The sequence below is a fragment of the Myripristis murdjan genome, chromosome 3, assembly GCF_902150065.1.
Source record: "Myripristis murdjan chromosome 3, fMyrMur1.1, whole genome shotgun sequence".
NCBI classification, from domain to species: Eukaryota; Metazoa; Chordata; class Actinopteri; order Holocentriformes; family Holocentridae; genus Myripristis; species Myripristis murdjan.
In genome coordinates this window covers 5,895,531-5,915,980 of record NC_043982.1, presented here as the reverse complement: position 1 = coordinate 5,915,980, position 20,450 = coordinate 5,895,531, and the positions used below count along the sequence as shown (strand labels likewise).

General features: G+C 40.9%; 1 protein-coding gene across 1 annotated transcript; it reads left to right on the top strand.

Annotated features, from left to right (window-relative positions):
• Positions 1-700: 700 nt before the first annotated feature.
• Positions 701-19,906, top strand: kif7 (kinesin family member 7). The gene is given in 22 exon segments (XM_030048536.1): positions 701-833; positions 3,779-3,918; positions 4,543-4,932; positions 5,268-5,465; positions 5,688-5,792; positions 5,795-6,086; positions 6,182-6,529; positions 6,930-7,122; positions 7,271-7,438; positions 7,687-7,845; positions 8,453-8,598; positions 8,753-8,871; positions 9,636-9,803; positions 10,734-10,939; positions 14,648-14,845; positions 15,492-15,617; positions 16,226-16,402; positions 16,486-16,701; positions 17,029-17,235; positions 17,718-17,916; positions 18,245-18,406; positions 19,232-19,906. Coding segments are annotated over 20 exon segments (4,113 nt in total). The 5' UTR covers positions 701-833; positions 3,779-3,918; positions 4,543-4,601; the 3' UTR covers positions 19,627-19,906.
• The last annotated feature ends 544 nt before the right edge of the window (positions 19,907-20,450 follow it).

Here is a 20,450-nt window from a genome sequence, read left to right as displayed (position 1 = left end):
AGTGCACATACAAAAACAAAATAAAAATGGTCAAAAGACAATAAAATGAAAAATACAAAATACAAATAAAAACTACAGATGCAAGACAGAGCAACAACAGTACAGAAACAAAAAGAAACAATAACAATACCAATGAGCAAAGAGCAAAAAACAAAAAACAATGCAAAAAAAATATATAATGAATTATAATGTTCATTTGTTGCTGACATTGTGGAGAATGTGTAAATTTAATTCTGTGTTTACTGCTGAGGTTGTAGTTTACAGAAGTCTTGTGCTGGACTACATTATATTGAGAGGTGTTTCTAATTTTTTTGTCCTCCCTATTTAAGGAGGGAGGAGGGACAGAATATTGGAAACATCTCTCAATAACATGCAGTCCAGTATGAGCTCAATGCCAGACATAGAAGTCACATCTATTCTGGATGTCTGGCACACATCTATTACTGTGACAGCAAGAAAACCTGAGCATTATAGGCAGCAGAAAAGGAAACTTCATGGCACAACAGTTGGATTAGATTAGATTGTACAAGTGGACCTGATAAAGTGGCCGCTGACTATATAGAGTGCTGAAAAACAACTTATTGTCCCAAACAATGACACCGTGTATTATCGGTTATTGGAGATTCTATCGAAGCTCAAATGCAGAGACGCAAAGGATTATCCATTATCAATACCTGAACATCATGGACTCAAGGGTGGCGATGCAGTGACTGTCGCTTGGGAGAGACTCCGGTTCAGCAGCCCAAACTCCTGGCTCCTCCTCTTGACTGCCAGTCAGCTTCCAAAAGTCTCCGCCGTGACCTCAGTTGTGGATGTAAGTCTTTGAAGAAAAAGTGAGTAGTGTTGGTATTTATTGAAGCTAATATGGGAGCGAACGGGAGGAAAACATATTGCTAAGCCACTAGTTACCACGAAAACCAGCGGATCCTCTAACGTTAGTTCAGCGGACAGTCTCGTGCTTAGCTAACTTAGCAGTGTTTTGCTTTTGTTGCTCCGACAGCTGGCTAACTGGCTAACTTTAGCCCAACTAACACACACCACAAGCAAAACAGAGCCAAAAGTTGTTTTTATAGTGCCAGAAGAAGACCAAAAAGCCGACAAGCACGCTTCATTCGCTGCGTTACGGCTCAACATTGTAAAAGTGGTGTTAAAGTTAGCTGGCGTATCTAACCGGGCAAACTAGGAGGGGTAGCGCTCCTCACAGGGAGTCTTTGAAGCCTTTCTGCATTAGCTAACATTAACTAGCTCGCCTAATGGATGTGGAAGGAGCAAGAGCTGCCTCACTGCAAAAGTCAGAGTTGGATAGTTTTTTATTTATTTATTTTTTTCTTATCAGAAACTAATGACAAAATCCGTTTGCAATGATGCACGATAAATGTATCGTTGGAAGAGGCCACAATCATAACTGCATTTCGTTACATAAATGAGTTACTTTTTTCTTCACTCGTAACCCACAACTTAACAAGGAGGTGTTTGAAATTCAAGAAAATACAGCTCTCGTTTTTATTAACTATCGAATTCGTGCAAATCTGGCAAATACTAGTGTTGAACATTCATTCACTTCAACTATATAAACATAGAGGCTAACTGTGTTGTAAGCCTGTTATAATTTTGTGGTTTTGCATTTATTTTCTTCAGCTGAAATGAACACATTGTGTGTTTTATTATATATTCGTAGTGCTTTGTTGTGAAATGACAATATGACTAAAAAAAATATTACTGTTTAGTCTGTCTTAACTTGGCGACATGTCATAACGTGTCAGAAATCAGAGCAAAGCAGCTTGGTTTTCCATCTATGTACAACACAGAAACTTGGGTTTGAGGTCAGGTCAGCTCTAGTGACTGTGATTTTGCACGAACGAGATTAAGCAGTTACTCTAAACTGGTTAAACGGATGTTACTATTTACTTTTTTCATCGAGATCTCCATAGGATGGATTAAAGCTGATTGGTCAAACTGCAGACATAAGAATCTAATTAACGTGGCATTATGCTCTTTCTAACCCTGCCTTCATTGTCACTCATAACCAAAATACTGCACATGTATGATGGGTGTTGGGAAAGAGAGGAGAGTAACAATCAGCAAAGTAGGGTGCAGATGGCATGCTTGAGCACAGTGTTGTAATGTTAGGTTAGTTATGTTAGTTTTGCTAAAATAGAAACACTGAATGTTGTGCATATAAATCCCATCCCATTTAGTCACCAGAATCTGCCAGTTTTTGAAGTTTATAATGATAATGAAATTGTTATTTAGAAGGTTAAGTTCAATATTCAGTGTATCAGGTTGTTCTGCAGTTGCACCAACACCAAAGCAGAAAGTAATGATAAATGGGTACATTTTGAGTTGGGAGGTGTCCTGTTGAGGTGCAAGACAAGGTTAAACCTGCAATATGCAGCTTTTCTCTGAAGGCTGGACAATTAACTGAAATTGCAATATGGCTAAGTCCAATATCCACTCTGCAGCAGCTGTAGTTTTTTCATGGAGGTATAATGTGTGACAAAATATCTTATTAATGAAATGTTGTGCTGCTCCAGAAGTGCCCTGGCATACAAATTGTATGCTCCAGATGTAAGAAAACATATTACAGCAGTGCTAGTAGAGACTCCAGCAAAAAACATCATCATCATATTTATAGTTTTTTCAGTAAAAATGAATGTTATGCTATACAAATTATCATTCCTGCTACAATCGTGAATCATATTGCATTCCTAATATGTGGCTGTATGGTATTCTACAAGCATGCCTACTTCACCTGAGAGAGTAGGAAAATACAGTATACTCAAAAATGTCAACATACATACTCAATTGGCTCAATATTTTGACTGTACAATTACCGTTCAATATTTTCCCACAGAGCAGTGCATTGTGGTAAGGGAGCAGCTCCTCAATGGGCAGCAGTAAATGAGAAGTTCATGAGAACAGTAAATGACAATGTTTTTTTTGGATCTGTTCGCTCGCTGTTGTACACATTTGAAGTTAGAAGGCAGAAAAAAACATCTAGATGTACGTCACATGACCCCACTGTCAGCTGCTGTGTTGCATCGTTTCTGGTTAGTAAAAACAGTATACTATGGAGACGAGTGTCTGCTATAAGCATGTAGTGTGCTTTTGGGACACAGCCAGAGTTACAGCTTGTTATGTTCTTGTTTTGAACTGTATCATAACCAGCACATTTCCACACATGCACTCCCTGCATTACTGATCAAACTGATTACATTGCATTGTTTTGATTCTGTTTACTGGGTTCTGCCATAAGTGCATTATTTCTTATTCCTTGAACGTGTGTGTTTCTATCATCTGTAGTGTCTGCCAGCAAATCCCAAGCAAGGTGGCTATATTTCACCTGCACATTTCATCATATTGCAAGTGAATTCCACTGATTATCAACTTTATTCATAAATCTGTGCTTCTTCACTTACAAAACATTAGAGGCACATAAACAGTAGAAACAAGCCACTTAACCAAATAAGAACCACCATATCTAAATAAAAACTAAATAAATAAATAGAAACAATACAAGCACACAATTTTGTTACAGCCCTGGCTCTTGGATTTAAACAAAGATGAGACACCTGTGAGTTCTAGGAATAACAAATTATACATTTTTTGGAGAACCTAATCAATGACAGAATCAAAACAATGCAGTATGACAGTCAGCTCAGATCAGTAAATGGTTGTAATATAGCTCAAAGCAGTAAAAAATACTGTCGTGAAACTTAAGGTTGACAAGCCTCATTCAAAAACATAAGTGTTCATTGATACTGCTTTTTAATTGCAGGTGACCTTTGCTCTTCCTCTGTTTCCTTTATACCTGTGGTGGGCCCAACACAGAGGGCTGGGTATCAAGAATGGTGTGGAATTGAGTAATGGATCCTGATTATCCGGAATTGAAACACAGATAAACTCCTGGACAAATGGGTCTGGTAACAAATTCATTTTATCTGGTTCATGTAAATCTTCTCAGATCAGCATTTGTTTAGCCTGTAATCTGGTAATTGGAATCACAGCAAGTTAAAGCATTGGAAAGACTAGGGCAACTTTACTCAAGTAGATAGATTTATATAGGTGTTGTGAGTACACAAGTAGTACCACCAGTCTCAACAGTTGCAGCTACAGCCTTGTATTAATTTCTTTCTTTCCTCTCTTTTTTTGGACTTCAGTCTTTGCTTTAGAAAACAAAACACAATTGAGTATTGTTTTATGGATCAGTGTTGATAGTTGTATCGATAATGATAAAATCCTAATGATGCCCAAATTTATTTACAAATGACTCATCATCAGGTTGATACCTCATAAAATGAGTGACAAATTGTAATGATATTGCAAACAATATTGCCTTCACAAAATCAGGGTATTGGGTGCTATATTGTATTATCACAAACTTGTCACACAAGCCATCCGCATGATAACAAACCATTTTGCAGAATTGTAGTGTCTTCACACCCATTCCCATCATTACTACATTTAATTAGATATTTCAGCCATCTATATGGCATGACACATTGAAAATGTTTTGCTAACACCTGATTCCTTTCCCTCCAGTGACCCAAAGATGAAACATTCATAGCAGAGGAAAAAGGAGGAGCCTGCCTGTAGCAGCTATGTCTCCCAAAGTGCCCGGTGGTCAGGGCAGAGGGGAGGACTCTGCAGTGCAGGTCGCTGTACGAGTGCGTCCCCTGCTGCCAAAAGAGCTTCTGCACAGCCATGAAAGCTGTATCACTGTGGACCTGGAGCAGCGTCGGGTTACCTTGGGCCATGACCGACACTTCCTCTGCGACTTCTTGTTTGAAGAAACTTGCTGTCAGGAGGAGGTTTATGCTGTGTCAGTCCAGCCGCTGATAGAAGCCTTCTTCCAAGGTTTCAATGCCACAGTCTTTGCCTACGGTCAGACAGGCTCAGGAAAGACTTACACAGTCGGAGAAGCCAACATTTGTAAGTTTTTTTGTTCTTGTGCTGCCACTCGGCATTTCAGTTTTCATGTTGATATATAACAAGGAGAGAAAGATCAAACTCAAATAGGTATCACAAGCATCTCCTACAATGTAGCTATAATTATCTAATAGAGAATTATTTTTAAGAAAAGTGTATCACAGGCTCTTTTCATGCCATTGAACAACCTTGTTTTTTAATCAGGGCAAGACCAGAAAGAAATGACACTGCACATGAAATGAACTTGTTCCCTAAAGGAAGCACTGTGCTCCAATTCATCGCTAATGTGCAAGGCCAGTTGTGTGCATTGAGAATGAACATTGCATTGGTGTCTGTAGCTTCTTTTAGGGATGAGGAGCAGGGCATCATCCCCAGAGCTGTTGCAGAGGTCTTCAAGCTGCTGGATGAGAACGACCTCACAGACTTCTCTGTCAGAGTCTCCTACCTCGAGGTCTACAAAGAGGAGTTCAAGGACTTGCTTGAAGTAGAGACTGCTAGTAAGGACATCCACATCAGGGAGGATAAGGGCAACATAGGTATGGAACAAGTGGATTCTTACTTACTGCTAAACATGAACTGGCTTGAAAGTTTCAGGCACCATCCAGTGCCTTCTTTCTTCCTGGACAACTTTTTAGGCTCAGAAATATCTCTTAAAGCCCTGTATGTTATTTTGGATTGTTTTATGAATTATTATGCAAAAGCATATTGGTTATGAATGTTTTTTTTTTTTTTTAATGTATGTATGTTTGACTTCACAGTGCTTTGTGGGGTGAAGGAGAGTGAAGTGGAGGGTCTGGATGAGGTTCTCAGTTTGTTGGAGTCCGGAAACACAGCCAGGCATACAGGCGCAACCCAAATGAATCCCACTCCAGCCGTTCACACACTATCTTCACTGTGCACATGGACCAGCGTCGAGGAGGCTCACGTCTGTATGGGAGCTCTACATGTGCAGGACCGCAAATCTTGTCCTCCAAGTTTCACTTTGTTGACCTGGCAGGGTCAGAGCGCATCCTGCGGACAGGAAACACCGGAGAGAGGCTGAAGGAGAGCATCCAGATTAACAGTGGCCTGTTGGCCCTGGGAAATGTCATAGGAGCACTGGGGGACCCCAAAAGGAAAGGCACACACATACCATACAGAGACTCCAAAATCACCAGGTACATCATACATTTAGCATACCATTTCAATAATCATTTGTTGAGCCATGTTGGTTACTTTTTAGGTTTAATTATTGTAATCATTGTTTCAATAGGATTCTAAAAGACTCTTTGGGAGGAAATTCAAAAACACTCATGATCGCCTGCATCAGCCCATCTTCCTCAGACTTTGACGAGAGCCTAAATACACTGAACTATGCCACACGGGCCCGAAACATTCAGAACCGGGCCACTGTCAACTGCAAGGGCGAGCCGGATCGGGTGGAAGGACTGGAGCAACAAATTAAGGCCCTCCGCAGAGCCCTGGAAAACCGGCAGCGTTCTGAGACACGTATCATAGCTCACGCTGATCCAAACAGGAGACCACGGCTTGGAGAAGGAGAGATCAGCAGACTGCAAGCACAGAGTGCCCACTACAGGACGTGCACAGACACTGCATACAGGTTCAAGCATGTTCATCAACCCAATTAACATTCAGTCCTCATCTTGAAGACTGTTGTTTTGACTTCAGTCATTGACATATTCTTGTGTTTGAATATATTTGGATCCCTTAGTATTAGTATTTACATTGTATGATCTGGATCACTTAATTTTAATTTGATATGGAAATTAGCCCATTTACTTTAGATGACTCACTTATTATTTCTGAATATTTAGATTTTAACATTGCATTGCTTTGGTTTTCTAGACGACAGGAAAAGTTTAAAAGATTGAATAAAATAATTTTTTGCAGATTTCTGCTGATCACGCATATAGTGGGTAAAGTTTGTATTGTTACTGTAGAGGGGCGGTCACTTCTAATTCATTCTCATGCAATATTTTGGATCCTGGTTCATAACGCAGGCTGCTGCGGGAGTTGCAGAGTGAAGGGACTCTGACTGCAGAACAGAGTCTCCGAGTGAAGGAGTGGCTGTGTTCAGTGGAGGAAGAACGGAGTGGACTGACCACCGCTTCAGGCCCAGACAGTGGCATCGAGAACAGCTCCACTGAGGAGAGTGTTGCGTTAAGGAGGGGAAGGACTTCTGTTAAAAACCAGGTGTGTCACGCACGCATGCACCCACAGAATGAAAATACAACACAGAAATACTTTCGTCATGTTCTTATTTGAGATTGGATCAGATATTTTGCTGGAAATGGCTGCTCTAATGCAGGGCATGTTTACATAACTACGGTTTGTTCCGCAGGAGCCAGATGCAGTGGGAGAGAGGTGGAGCCTTGAGCATGACAATGAGAGGGACAGAGAGAAAGAGGAGAACATTGCTCAGCTTCAAGCCCAAGTCCAGCAGTTGGAAAGAGAGAACACAGACTTCTTAGCAGCTCTAGAGGACGCCATGGAGCAATACAAGCAGCAGGTCAGACTCGGTGTCATCCAGTGACCAATTGTAGACTGGCTTTACATGGTGCAGCGTAGTTACATGCACCTTAGTTGTGTTGGAGTTCAATAGGAGAACTTTTACTGTTGACATTACAGCAGTAAATGTGTGGATTAACTTTGCTTTTTGTAAAGCCAACTACAGTCATCTTAGAAGACACACACTATGTTTTTGTATGTTTGTCCTCGATAGTACGTAACAGATTTTTTGTCACCCTTCTCCCCCAGAGTGATAAGCTTCAGGAGCAGCAGGACGTGATAGCAGAGCTGCAGTGTCTTTTGTCTACTCCGGGGCTGCTGGGACTTGGCCTGAACCTGAGACCCCGGCCTCACACCGCACCCATGGGCTCCACGAGACACACCCAGAATGGAGGCACAAACAGACAGGTAGCTGACTTGCTGGAAAACTAGTTTTTAAGCTGCTTAGTGTGGAGATAAAAGTCAGTGATTGAGATGTGCCTCAGTTTACAGGGGATTAATACTTAAAATCAGCATCTTAAAAGGATTTTCTGATGATCTGATAAATGATAGATTAGACTGTCTCCTTATTTCAAACATACTGTAGGCATCTGAGATTGCTTTGATTGTAAATCCTTCAGTAGGTAATCAACTTACTTGTAAGCCAGTGAATGACATTTGGCCATGCCTTTAAGCTAGCATTTGTTAACCCTTAAAGTTGCAGTATACCTCATACAGCAGAAAATTACTCAGTTAAATATGTTTCCCTGTGGCACATTTGAAGTGATGGCCAAGCATAATGACTAACTTAATCCTTATAGAGCAATTCTCATAAAAGACAAATTTTGGTCATGTCACAATATTTTGATACGCAAAATCCCAGACACTATCTGGCATCACATCACAGCATCAGGATTGATATATCAGCAAGCAGGACTTTACATTTGATGTTGAGATACTGTAAAGTGTACTTACAGATCTCACATCTGCTCTGCTTTGCTTTTTAAAATTGTTACTGATCTGTGTGTGATTACAGGGCAGTCCCGTGGGCTGTCTTGGTAATGGACTGTGTGAGGAACTGGAACAATGTGGTCATAGTCGCGGCAACTTCTTTGAGGATCATGAGGTGTCGGCAGGAGCAGAAAGGAAGGCCACAGAGGAAGACGGCAGTCACCGACGCAAGTATGTTGAAGCTCTTGTAACCCTGACATGTTTATACAGGAATTTCACTCCACTGCAGTTGAATTTTTTAACAGAAGAAATATTATAGACCAGTCCATCAATCCATACATTCTTTTTCCCTATGGTCATGTTGTGCATGCAATGCTTCTCTCAGGCAAGTGAACTTGACCTGGACTAAGAGGGACCTGCTGTTAGGAGGACTTGCACCTGGGAGTAAAATACTGGTATCTCAGCTGCCTGAGCCAGACCAGCTCTGCGCCGTCAGAAAAGCATGTGAGTTTAACAGCCTGACAGAGCTCTCAAAATGCCCCAACTTTAGCACCATAAGTCAGCAGATTCTTAATACTGGCAAATACTGGATTGCAGAGGGAAATTCTCCTTGCTGGTTCACCTCATACAGTGTTACACCTCGCTCAGACATAATGCGTCATGGCAGTTTGTCAGCATCAAGCTTCCCCTGCTGTTCACGCATGTTCCATCATCGCAGCATGCATCACAACCCACAGAGCCAACGACTGCATCAGATCCGAAAGCTGTTAGACAAACCAAGCACCTCTAAATTACAGTCTACACAAAAACCAACCCGAAATGATCAGCAAATGAACTAGATAGCATCTTTGCAAGCTTAGCGAGAGACTTCACCACCGCCCTGAAGAAATCAGCAACACAACAAAGGCTGAAAGTTTCCTCTGAACATCCTCCTGCTTTAGTTTGTCTTTAACATACCAACGTGAATGGTTTCAAGTTCAGAGCCTGCTTAATGTGGAACAGATACATTTTTACTGCTTGGTGCCCTTATGTAACGTGCTGTGCTTAAGGCAGTGTAAGTGAGTGGTAAAGCACCAGTGTCTTGCTCAAAGACACTACAACAGGACAGGTGATAGGCGTCATGAAGCCTTCCAATTAAAAGACTGTCACCCTCCTCACTATGCCATCGTCACCCATTACTTATTGGGGTAAATGTCTCTGTTTTAAACAACATGAATCATGTTTTGTGTTGTGTTGTGTTTTTTCTTTTTTCAAATCTCTATACGCAGCCCTGGGGAGACTTGGGGAGAGCTCCGGGGAGAGCTCTACACGTGAAAGTCTGAAGGGCTTTGAGGGTGTCTCAGAGTGGGGTCTTGTCCAGGCCCAGCAGAAGATTAGGGAGTTGTCTGTCACCATCCGCATGAAGGAGGAACTCATCAAAGAGCTCGTCAAAACAGGTATACACCTCTCACTTAAATATGATTCCTTACTGACGCTATGGAAAGCCTAGTTAAAGGTTGTGAGAATCACTCCAAACTGCTTTTAGCTCTGTAGGTACAGCCTTGCTTATGTCATTTAAAACTAAGGAATGCTGACAAAACAAAACTAATGTGTGAACCTCATTAAAGTGTCACAAAATCTTGAACCAGTGTTACTATGGAAGGCAAACATATTATTAATAATATTATCATTACTATTTTTAGTGGTAGTAGAAGTGGTAGTAGCAGCAGTAGTAGTAGTAGCATAGGATTATTATTATATAACTACATATTGATCCATGCATTAGCCTAAAAGCACTGACGTTAAAGCAGAGATTACAGAGTGCTTTACTAAATAGCATATACACAGGGATTAGTGAAGTACTGTATATGACCAGAAATAAGACTATAGATAGGATAAAAAAAAACAAAAACATGTATGCTCCATTGGGCTCTGTTACAACCACCACTGTTACATTTTGGCCTGCTGGTGGCGCTAGAAGGAAGGTCAATGGGCAGATTACAAGCTTTAGTTAACATGAATATTGTCACCAAAATTCATGGCAATCAACCAAATATATTTGGAGATACACCCCTCTGGACCTCACTGACACTGGGGTATAAAATTACTTCAAGATATGAATTTTTTGATATGAACTCTTTTTTTCCTTCAGGCCAGTCATACAGCATCATTGAAAGAACCAACACTGACATCAGGGCTTCATTTTGTAATAAGTATGTTATTAGACAGTTTGCACCAGATTTTTGACCAGTATTTAAATTAAGATGTTTTTTTTTCCAGTTCATGTTTCTAACCAGTGCCTCTGACGGTATTGAACTGTGTTATGCAACATCATTTCCTCAAGCAGGGTTCTCTGATCTTCTGTATGTGTGTGTGGGGGATTACAGGTAAAGATGCCCAGGCCCTGAACAGGCAGTACAGCCATAAGATCTCCGCTCTGGAGGGTGAAGCTGTGCAAGCACGACAGGAGCTGCAGGAGGCCCAGAGGCAGCTGCAGGACCTGGAGAGGCAAGAGAGGGAGAGCAGCGCCACAGACAGGACCAGAGCACAGGAATGTCGCAGGAAGATAGCTGCCGCTCAGAGCAAAGTTCAGGTTTGACCACCCCCGTTTTCAGAAATGCTTCAATTTACCCAGTGTGGGTAAGAGAGTTTGACAGTGTTACTAAGATGCTTCTGTAAAGTGCTGTTCTTTTTGCTGTCTGTTTTCCTCATTTAAAATACACAACAATAACAGTTTGTCTGAAGGTCCTTAAAGTGATCTTTAAATTTCTTTAATTCATTTTACAGACATCAGGCTCTAAATGTCATTCAGTAATATTAAACTGAATTTATTGAGGTCTTAATTTCATTTCTACTTCTAATCTATTTATTTTCCTTTTTTTCTTTGTCAAAATGAGTCTTTTTTTTGGCATCAGAGTCAATATTCATGATAATCCAAAACTCTAAATCTTAGTGGTGTAGTACTCGAGATCGGTCTTGGTCTCGAGACCGGTCTCGAGACCACTTTTTGAGGGTCTCGGTCTCGTCTCGGAATCGAAGACATTTTCACTCGGTCTTGTCTCGGTCTCGGACTGGGCGAACTCGGAATTTTTGATCAAGACCGCTCGAGACCAGTCTCTCATACTTTTATAAGAGAAAAAAGAAAAGTGCAGCTGCTGCCTTCCCAGTGTCACACAGCCTTTGCAACACCTTGTGTGACACGCCCCCTGAACACGCAGAGTGGATAAAGACGGCTGGAGAAGCGGTGCTTATGTTGGGCGTCCCCGGCAAATCGCCATGAAAAATGTCGGCAAACTCTGGCTGGCTTTCTCTCTTGTTGCATAAGTCAGTGGCAACGAGTACAAGGCAAATTGCAAAACGTCTCGGCGAGTGTGTTCTGTGGCTCATGGTGGACTGGCTGACGTGCGGCAACATGCAGGAGGGGATAGACATAGAATAAAAATGAGAACCAAAACGGCAATGTCAGTTTTTCATAGCTGTCACGGCTCCCGAGGTCGATACAGTAAGGGACATCATTATATGATGAACTTGATTTCCTATATGGTTGTGTATTTAGCAGAAGATGTCAGTGCTTATGCTGATGTGGGCATATACCCTACAGCACAGTTTCTCAAATGGGGGTACGCATACCCCTGGGGGTAAGTGGAGGAACTCCAGGGGGTACGTGAGATTTTTAAAATTTATACAACAGGTAGATCCGACCGAGCAGTCTGACTGGTCAATCAGAAGTTTAGAATGTGCTCAAATGAGCATGACAGCACGGCTAGCTGTGCTCAAATGAAAAATACCTCATCACTGAAAATATTACTCCGCCTATATGTTATTGCCCGAGTCTGTGTGGTTTCCATGGCAACACGGAACGTTTCACTGAAACCCGCATCAAAAACCGCTGTCAACTTTGTTAGTCTGCATAATGGACCAATTTGTTGCCAATTTTGATTTCTTTGGCGACCTACGTTTGGATAAATGGCTGGACGAGGAAGACAAGACAGAAACAGATAAAGCCAAGATATGCGAGAGTGACGAGTGACGAGCTGGATCAGCTGGAGAGGTCAGAAAATGAAGCCGGTACGGCCCAGTCAAAGTCTTGGGCCGTCAAATGTCTACAAGACTACCTGACAAACACCGGGCAAACAGCTGATTTTTCAGGTGTAAGTAAAGAAGAGCTAAACAAGATCCTCTGTGAATTTTATGGAGCTTTAATTTCTATAATAAAGAGAATGAAATGCACAGACAGTACCCGCTGAAACAGATTCAGCACCACAGACAGTACCTGCTCAGGGAGATTCAGCACCACGGACAGTACCCGCGGATGCAGATTCAGCACCACGGACAGTACCTGCTGATGCAGCGTCAGCACCACGGACAGTACCAGTAAGATTTTCCACGGAGATGTGCAGGCAATAAATTTGTTCGTGTTATTAATGTGTTAATGTTATCAGTTATTAATTAACGTATTAATCATTATTCATTTGTTTAGTCTTTATGAGTAGCCTTGGCCATTGATTTAATTAATTTGTCAGTTTGTTTGCATCTGTACATTGAAATGAACATTTAATAAATCAACACATCTGTGAAAACTGTCGTCTTTATTTCAGAGGTAAATTGATAACAGCCTGAAAAGGTGATTATATAACTCTGTTCAGCCTTAATCTGACTGCTTACTGTTGTTACTTTTGCTGCTTATTGGAGTGACACACCCCCAGCTGAAATAAAACATCTTCCAGTGAGTTTCTGAAAAGATACATGTTTGTTCTGGCGCCGACACTGTAAAGCAGTAACCTCTATTTAAATATAACTGTTCATTATAAGTTCGTTGTAGATAAAGATCAGCTGTGCTGGTGAGTCGTTGTCATGGCACCTGCTAGATTAAAAATGACTGAGAAGTCAGCAGAAGTATAACTATCAGTCCATGAAAAAATGATTTTTTTCCAGTGGATATTCTAGTTACAACATGATTGAGCTAGCAAAGCAGGTTTGCTATGTGTGGTATTTATTCAGTTTTGGGAAATCAAGATATCTAGAAAACATGATAAGCCCAAGTTGGCTGGCTGACAAGGACTAGTTAACGTCAGATCTCATGTATTTCCGCTGAAACGGAGAGAATACTAGCAAAAAACTTTTATATTTTGAGAGCGAAATGGCCACGGTATGAAAACATGTTGATTATACATTTTATTTTGCTGGTAATAGTTGTATAATCGCATTATTACACTGGAGGGTGTGCTTGACCGTCATTATTGTAACTTCACACCCTCTCGTGTAATAATGCTTAAATATATGTTAAAAAAAATAGCATCCATGCAAGGTTCCTTAAAAATCATTATTTAGCCTAATAAATATTCATATATAAATGAGTCAAACTATAGCTGTCAAAGCACCAAAATGCAAAATGTTCTCAAATTGCTTAAGTTAAAGACCCATGTTCAAGAAACCTTGCTGATTTTTTTTTTCATTTAGTTCATTTAATTTAGGTCTTATTCCTTTTTCTTTTAATCTTTCTTTATGAAATAGCATATTTATCATTGCTTGTCAGGTCAATGATGGCGTACTTTTTACAAGAAGTCAAACAACAGATTTCCTTAGATTTGAGATTTGTTTCATTGTGCTGGTTAGAAAACAACAGCATTTTGTTTTTGTTACTGTTGCATTTGTTTAAAAGCAAACTAAGTTTAAAAGAGATACCTGTCATTTTGTTCTATTGTGTTAGGATTTTTCTTTAATTTATATGGTCTTGGTCTCGTCTTGGTCTCGACATCCAAATGTCTTGGTCTCGTCTCAGTCTCGACCTCTAAATGTGTTGGTCTTATCTTGGTCTCGGTACTCTCTAGTCTCGGTAATGTCTTGGTCTCGGTTGGTGTGGTCATGACTACAACACTTCTAAATCTAGTGAAATTAATCCTGCTTTTATAATGCCCTTCTGCACTTGGCCGCTTGGGAAAATGACTAGTGTAGTCTAGAAAGCAGTTTATACTTACACTAATCTGTCATATCAGTAGTAGACCTCACCTCATGTACTCTCAAGTATAACCAGAGAGATGCAGAAAAAATGATTGTGCTTACTTATCCTGATCCATCTGAAAAAAGTAATAGGTAAATTTATTACAGTACCACCTATAGCAGGTCATAAGATCTTCTAGTTAACAAATAAACTACCTAAAACTAACCCTAACCCTAACCCACATGCCTCAAGTTGAAATACTATATGTGGAGGAGCACTGATCTATCTTTTCACAATTATGTTTAGCAACATTGTGAAGCTGTATTTCTGAACAGGAAAATGTGCCTGATTGTCTGTTAGGTTCTGAGCCAGCGTCAGAGGGACACGGCTCGTTTGGCTAGCCTGCCTGCGCTGAGCGAGCGGCGCGTGTCCGAGTTGGAGCGCAGCGTCCAGAGCATGAGGCAGCAACAGGAGCAACTGCAAAGACGACTACGCCAGGAGAGTCAGCAGAAACGACGCCTGGAGACGGAGATGCAGCGAAGAACACACAGAGTCAAGGTACAAGAAAACAAGATACACTGAGTAGAGTTCAGACTCATTACCCTTATCACTTATTTCCCTTGGGACACTTATATACCCAGAGCGTCAAAGCAGTATCCAACAATCAAACCCCGCAGGTGATTAAATCATGGATCATCCATCTGGTCTTACTGATAAATTCCAGTGAACAAATGTAACTTATCAATATCCTAAATTTCAGTAATGAATCATGATTCTTTCTTTTGACTATGACGTAGAAGCGGAAATGGTGGGAAGTTAGGCAGACGTGAAAGATCATTCCGTATTCTCTTTTAATTACTGACTTGCACATAAGCACCACTTGTGTTCATTTTTGGAAAACGTTTGCTACGGTGCCTCATCACAGAAGTGGTGTCTAAATATAAAACACAAGAACAAGAAATTAACCTTTATTCAAAAAGATTAAAAAGACGAGTAAAAAGGTTTTTCCTCTGACTTTCAAGGAATTTTCACTGTATTATCTCCATCCTGTCCATCAAAAGTCTAAATGTCTGGCAGTGGTTTCAAAGAAAACAGATCACTGTCACTGTATCAGCAAAATGCATCACCTTTGACAACATTACTTTTCTTATGCAGTAATTGTGTAATTCACCTCTCTCTCGCCATCCCTTTGTCTGCTGTGTAGGAGTTGGAGATAAAGAACGAGCAGCAGCAAAAGATTTTGAGGATCAAGACAGAGGAGATTGCTGCCTTCCAAAGACAGAGGCGCAGCGGCAGCAACGGCTCCGTTATCTCACTGGAGGAGCAACAGGTAGGATAAGAAACTTAAAGACCAGTTATTATATAAATTAAATATTTTTGAGTTCATTTAAAAGGTATTATTTCCAGGAGTCGGATAGACCTGTGAGAAAATGATTCACACCATTTTTAGAAAGAGATGCAGTTTTCATAGTGGGTCTGTGAGGGGCTTCCAGAGGGTTCTCAGCGAAGAGAAAAGGTTTAAATTTGCTGAAATTTAATTCACTAGAAAATAATTCTGTCCAAGAAAATGTCCAAGAAAATGTACAAGTGATTAGACTATTTGTCAGTGATCAAGTATGACATCTAATCATACTTGATAACTAATCTAATCATATTTAATTAGTTCAGTCTAGCATCTTCTGGTATTCAGTTCACAGCCAGAATCCGTCATCTTGACTGCTGGATTCTGTGTTTGTATCCTGTCCGTGTGTGTGTGTCTGTCTGTCTCTGTGTCTCTGTCTGTGTGTGTGTGTGTGTGTGTGTGTGTGTGTGTGTCTGCCTCTGTGTCTCTGACTCTGTGTGTGTGTGTGTGTGTGTGTGTGTGTGTGTGTGTGTGTGTGTCTGTCTCTGTGTGTGTGTTATGTAAACATGCCTTGTGTTTAACTTCCCGATGAGCAGAAGATTGAGGAGCAGAAACGCTGGCTAGATGAGGAAATGGAGCGAGTGCTGGAACAGAGAAGGGGGCTGGAAGATCTGGAGGGCGAGCTCACCAAAAGAGAGGACATCCTGGCCAAGAAGGAGGCCCTCCTGCAGGAGCGCAGTGGATTGGAGACCAAGAGGCTCCGCTCCAGTCAGGTAATAACGCAAACACTCAGCTTGTGTCTTCCTAATTAGAAATGGGCAAATGCTAATAATTTAACGGTTCTTGTCCCTGGCAGGCCCTGAGTAAAGACCTGATGACCCTGACGGGGCGTATTGAATCACTTGAGCGTGAACTGAGCGAGAGGAACGGTCTCCTTCGCAGCAGCAGCGCCCAGGACTCCCAACAGATCCGCCAAGAGATCTCCAACCTGCGTCAAGAGAAGGATACGCTGCTAAAACAAAGAGTGGAACTGGACGATAAGCTCCGCCAGGGCAACCTCCTCTCCCCTGAGGTCAGACACAGTACCAAGACATCACTTTGCTTCTGAAATCTAAGACTGTGCCCTCTGGAGACTTTGTTTGGACATGCTTTTGTATGTTCCCAAACAATATAACAGAAACAGAAACAGAAATATTTCAGCTTAAGCAAAAGAGTTACATACTTCTAACAGGCTTTGAGTTGTTCCATAGCTAGAGTAGGAACAATGATTAATGACTTGTCTAAGCACTGATTGCTAAAACAGAAGTCGTGAGTGGCACAGTCACTCACTTTGTGTGTCAATGAACCTTGATGTTTGAATTCTCGTTAAAACCTGTTATGTTCTCTCCGATGTCCCCAGGAGGAGCGAACCCTGTTCCAGCTGGACGAGGCAATCGAGGCTCTAGATGCGGCTATTGAATATAAAAACGAGGCCATCACTCAAAGACAGAGACAGCTGAGGGCCTCTGCCAGCATGCTCTCCCAGTGGGAAATGAACCTCATGGCAAAACTCAGTTACTTGTCTGCCTCTGAGACCAGAGCTCTGCTGTGCAAGTACTTTGACAAGGTCTGAGCACTCCTTTTTTATTTTACTACCTTTATTCACAAACCCTTTATTTTCTCCTTCAGAAAAAACACAAAACACATTTTAGTCATTTGAATTTTGTTAGTTTTAGTCTACATTTAGTTGATGAAAACTACTGTAGTTGTAGTTGAGAGAAAACGATGGCATTAGTAAATGAAAACTAAGTTATACTCTATTTCAACTACATTTTTCTTTTTTTTCTCCTCTGCAATTTCCTCATTAAATTATTTCCTAGAGACTTTAATACATAGACTGCTCCATATTCCTCATTATAGCTTATATTTTCAAACTAAATTAGCTTTTGCTATTATACTGTACCTAATATCAAAAGTAAAGTTATAAACCTTTGGATCCCTTCGAAGCTAAGGTCAGGAGTTGTATTGTAAAAATGTCATTATATTTTGTCATTGTTTTTGTCAACAGAATGAATACAGTCACTATAACATTTTTTTAATTCTGTCTAGGTTGTATCTCTCCGTGAGGAAGAACGTAAGCTCCAGCTAGCCCTGGCTGAACTGGAAATGCGCCTGGAGGAGCAGCAGCGGCTGGTGCAGTGGCTGGAGAACGCCCTTGATCGCACGCAGCTCGACACAGATCGCCGGCTCACACAACAGCAGAAGGAGCATGAAAGGAGTGTGCAGCTCTTACTGCAGCAGTGTCGAGGTTGGCATCACACTCCACCTTTTTTGCCTAGAGAAACATTTGTTGTATGTATGTGTGTGTATCCAATACTGATATACACAAGACGATTAAGTCTATGGGTAGAGTCAAAGTCATGTGAAAGTGAGGGTAAGAAATGTGGAGAAAGTATTTACAGGGCTTGGGGTGAGGAATTTAATCAAAATCAGTGAAATGTAAGTATAGTAAAATGTTAGATTTGATTGCATATTTTCCATATTTTTTATATTTCCATCTGAATTCACCCAAATGCTACACAGAACTCTGTCTATCTGGTAGTATCTGCATGCGCTCATGTGTCCCCTCCCCACAGAGCAAATAGACGAGGGCCTGGCAGGAAGGCAGAGGCAGTACGAGGGATGGATTCATAACCTCAGCAAGGAGCTTAACCACTACAAGGCAGCCAATCTGGAGCTGAGCAACAAGCTGAGAGAGCTGTGTGGTCCAGGCTGCCAGACGAAGGAGCATGCCAAAGGTGAGTGTATATGACAAATCACAATGTTTTGTGTTGACTCCCCATATTTATGGCTATATAAAAGTCATCCAGACATACTCTGCCATGTGCTATTTAACATGAGTATTCAAACTATACTGTATAAAACAAACACACAAACAAAACACAGGCATTCTCAAAAATATCTGCCTGCATGAGAATGCAGAAATACATACATTTTCTCATTATGAGCATGTGCAGAGAAGCTGAGGACTGACACAGTTTGTTGACATCCCAGAGAGCTACAAATACAAGTGCAAATCAGGTTAAATCTGAACAACATCCAAAACTGTCAGGAAAATGAAAAATGAAAATAGGGTGGAATGATAAAAACATAGTGAATCATTTATACGGATAGAGGAAGAGATTGAGCTCCTCCTAAAAATCTCAGATGAATAAAAGATATTGAAAACAACTGCATGATCAGTCTCACCTCTGTGAGGTCAACATCCCCACTCTGAGCTTGGGAAAAGAAGCAAAGTCGCACCAGTGACATCAGCATTTTCAAACTGATGTTTTCAAAACACCGTTTTCCCAAAATTCCACTCTCTAGAGCGTTTTCCAAAAGATGCATTTTTCATGACCAAAAACACAGTTTTCCTGTGAACAGAAGGTCAAAACAGAAAGAAATTACAAAAAAAAAAAAAATTCAAAAAATGTCTCCATGTGAACGTGGGCCTCTAGGATACCCACATTGTGTTTTGATGGGAAATTTAGGATGTAAACAAAGCCAAGTGTGTTTAGATAGAAAACTAGATCAGGTACCTGTAATTAGCAGTTGTTCCTATGATGTGTGTTGTCTTTCAGGCTTAGCACTTGAGGGCAAACCAGCAGGCGTCGGCAGTGTGGAGAAGCTGAGCCGCTGCTCAGAGGACAGCCAGGGGGCCCGGGGAGCGGGGCAGCCCGAGAAACCTCCCCGGTCCAGGGAAGAAATGCGGGAGCTGGTGAACACCCCTCTCCCATCCACATGGAGGCGCTCCTCTCTCCCCACAGAAGAACCCGCAGTCATGGAGGAGCTACGACTCCGTGCAGCAGGGGAGGCCCCTGTCAATCGTGTGGTTCAGACTGGAATAGGGCCCTGGGGTGGGACGCCGTCCCTGCCCATGGTTAAATCTCGTCGAGAGTCACGCCGATCCAGCCTCAACATTGGACCACTGATTTCAAACAATATGTTAATAGACGTGAGGAAAAATCCCATCTGAAAGTTTTTGTTGTTTCAGAACTGCGTGTTTGTTTTATAATCCTTTTTTAGCTATTGTATTATTTGCTGTTTTTGTACTTGTACATAAGGTTTTTTAAGAAAACAAGGAAAACCACTAATTTTTATACAAATAAAGGTAATGTTTATATTTCCAGTTCATACAGTAACAGATGTAGCAGGTATATGGTCCTATCTTTCATATTAGTGTCATAAAGTTTTCAATTTTAATTCATTTGTATCATTCCATTTAATAAAACGAGGTTTCCATCCTCTAATCACGAGTAGTGTTTTGGCCTTTTCCTGCTGTAATCACAAGTTTTTTCCAGTTTTTTCCTGCTATTTGCAGTTCACTGGCTTTTGTTTTGATTGCTACAAAACTTAGGGCTTTCCAGAGCATTTCAGTGTAATTATTCTTTTGTTAGCCATTTTAATTAATGACAATGTCAAAATATAATTTGATAGTTGGTGAGGCTGGTTATCATCAGGTAGGATGTAGCACAGGGTTACAGATGAAATATCAGGATAGTTTGCATAAGTCGCTCCAATCAGTGGTGGTGGAGCACTGTTGGATGCTACTTAACCTGTTGTTAGGCCCTTAACCCTTTATTTTGGGTGTAAATTCTTCAATATTTTTTAAATTAAATGATTATTTTTAATTTGGGGGGAATTTTTTGTTTATTATTTTTGTGGCAGGGTTGTGGCAGATCTATGGTAATTTTCTTGAAATTAATTTAAAAAGATATTTATAAATAGTTTTCTTGTCATTTTTGCAAAATTTACGGTAATGTTTCACTAATTAACTCATTTTTGCTGATTTTCTGATAC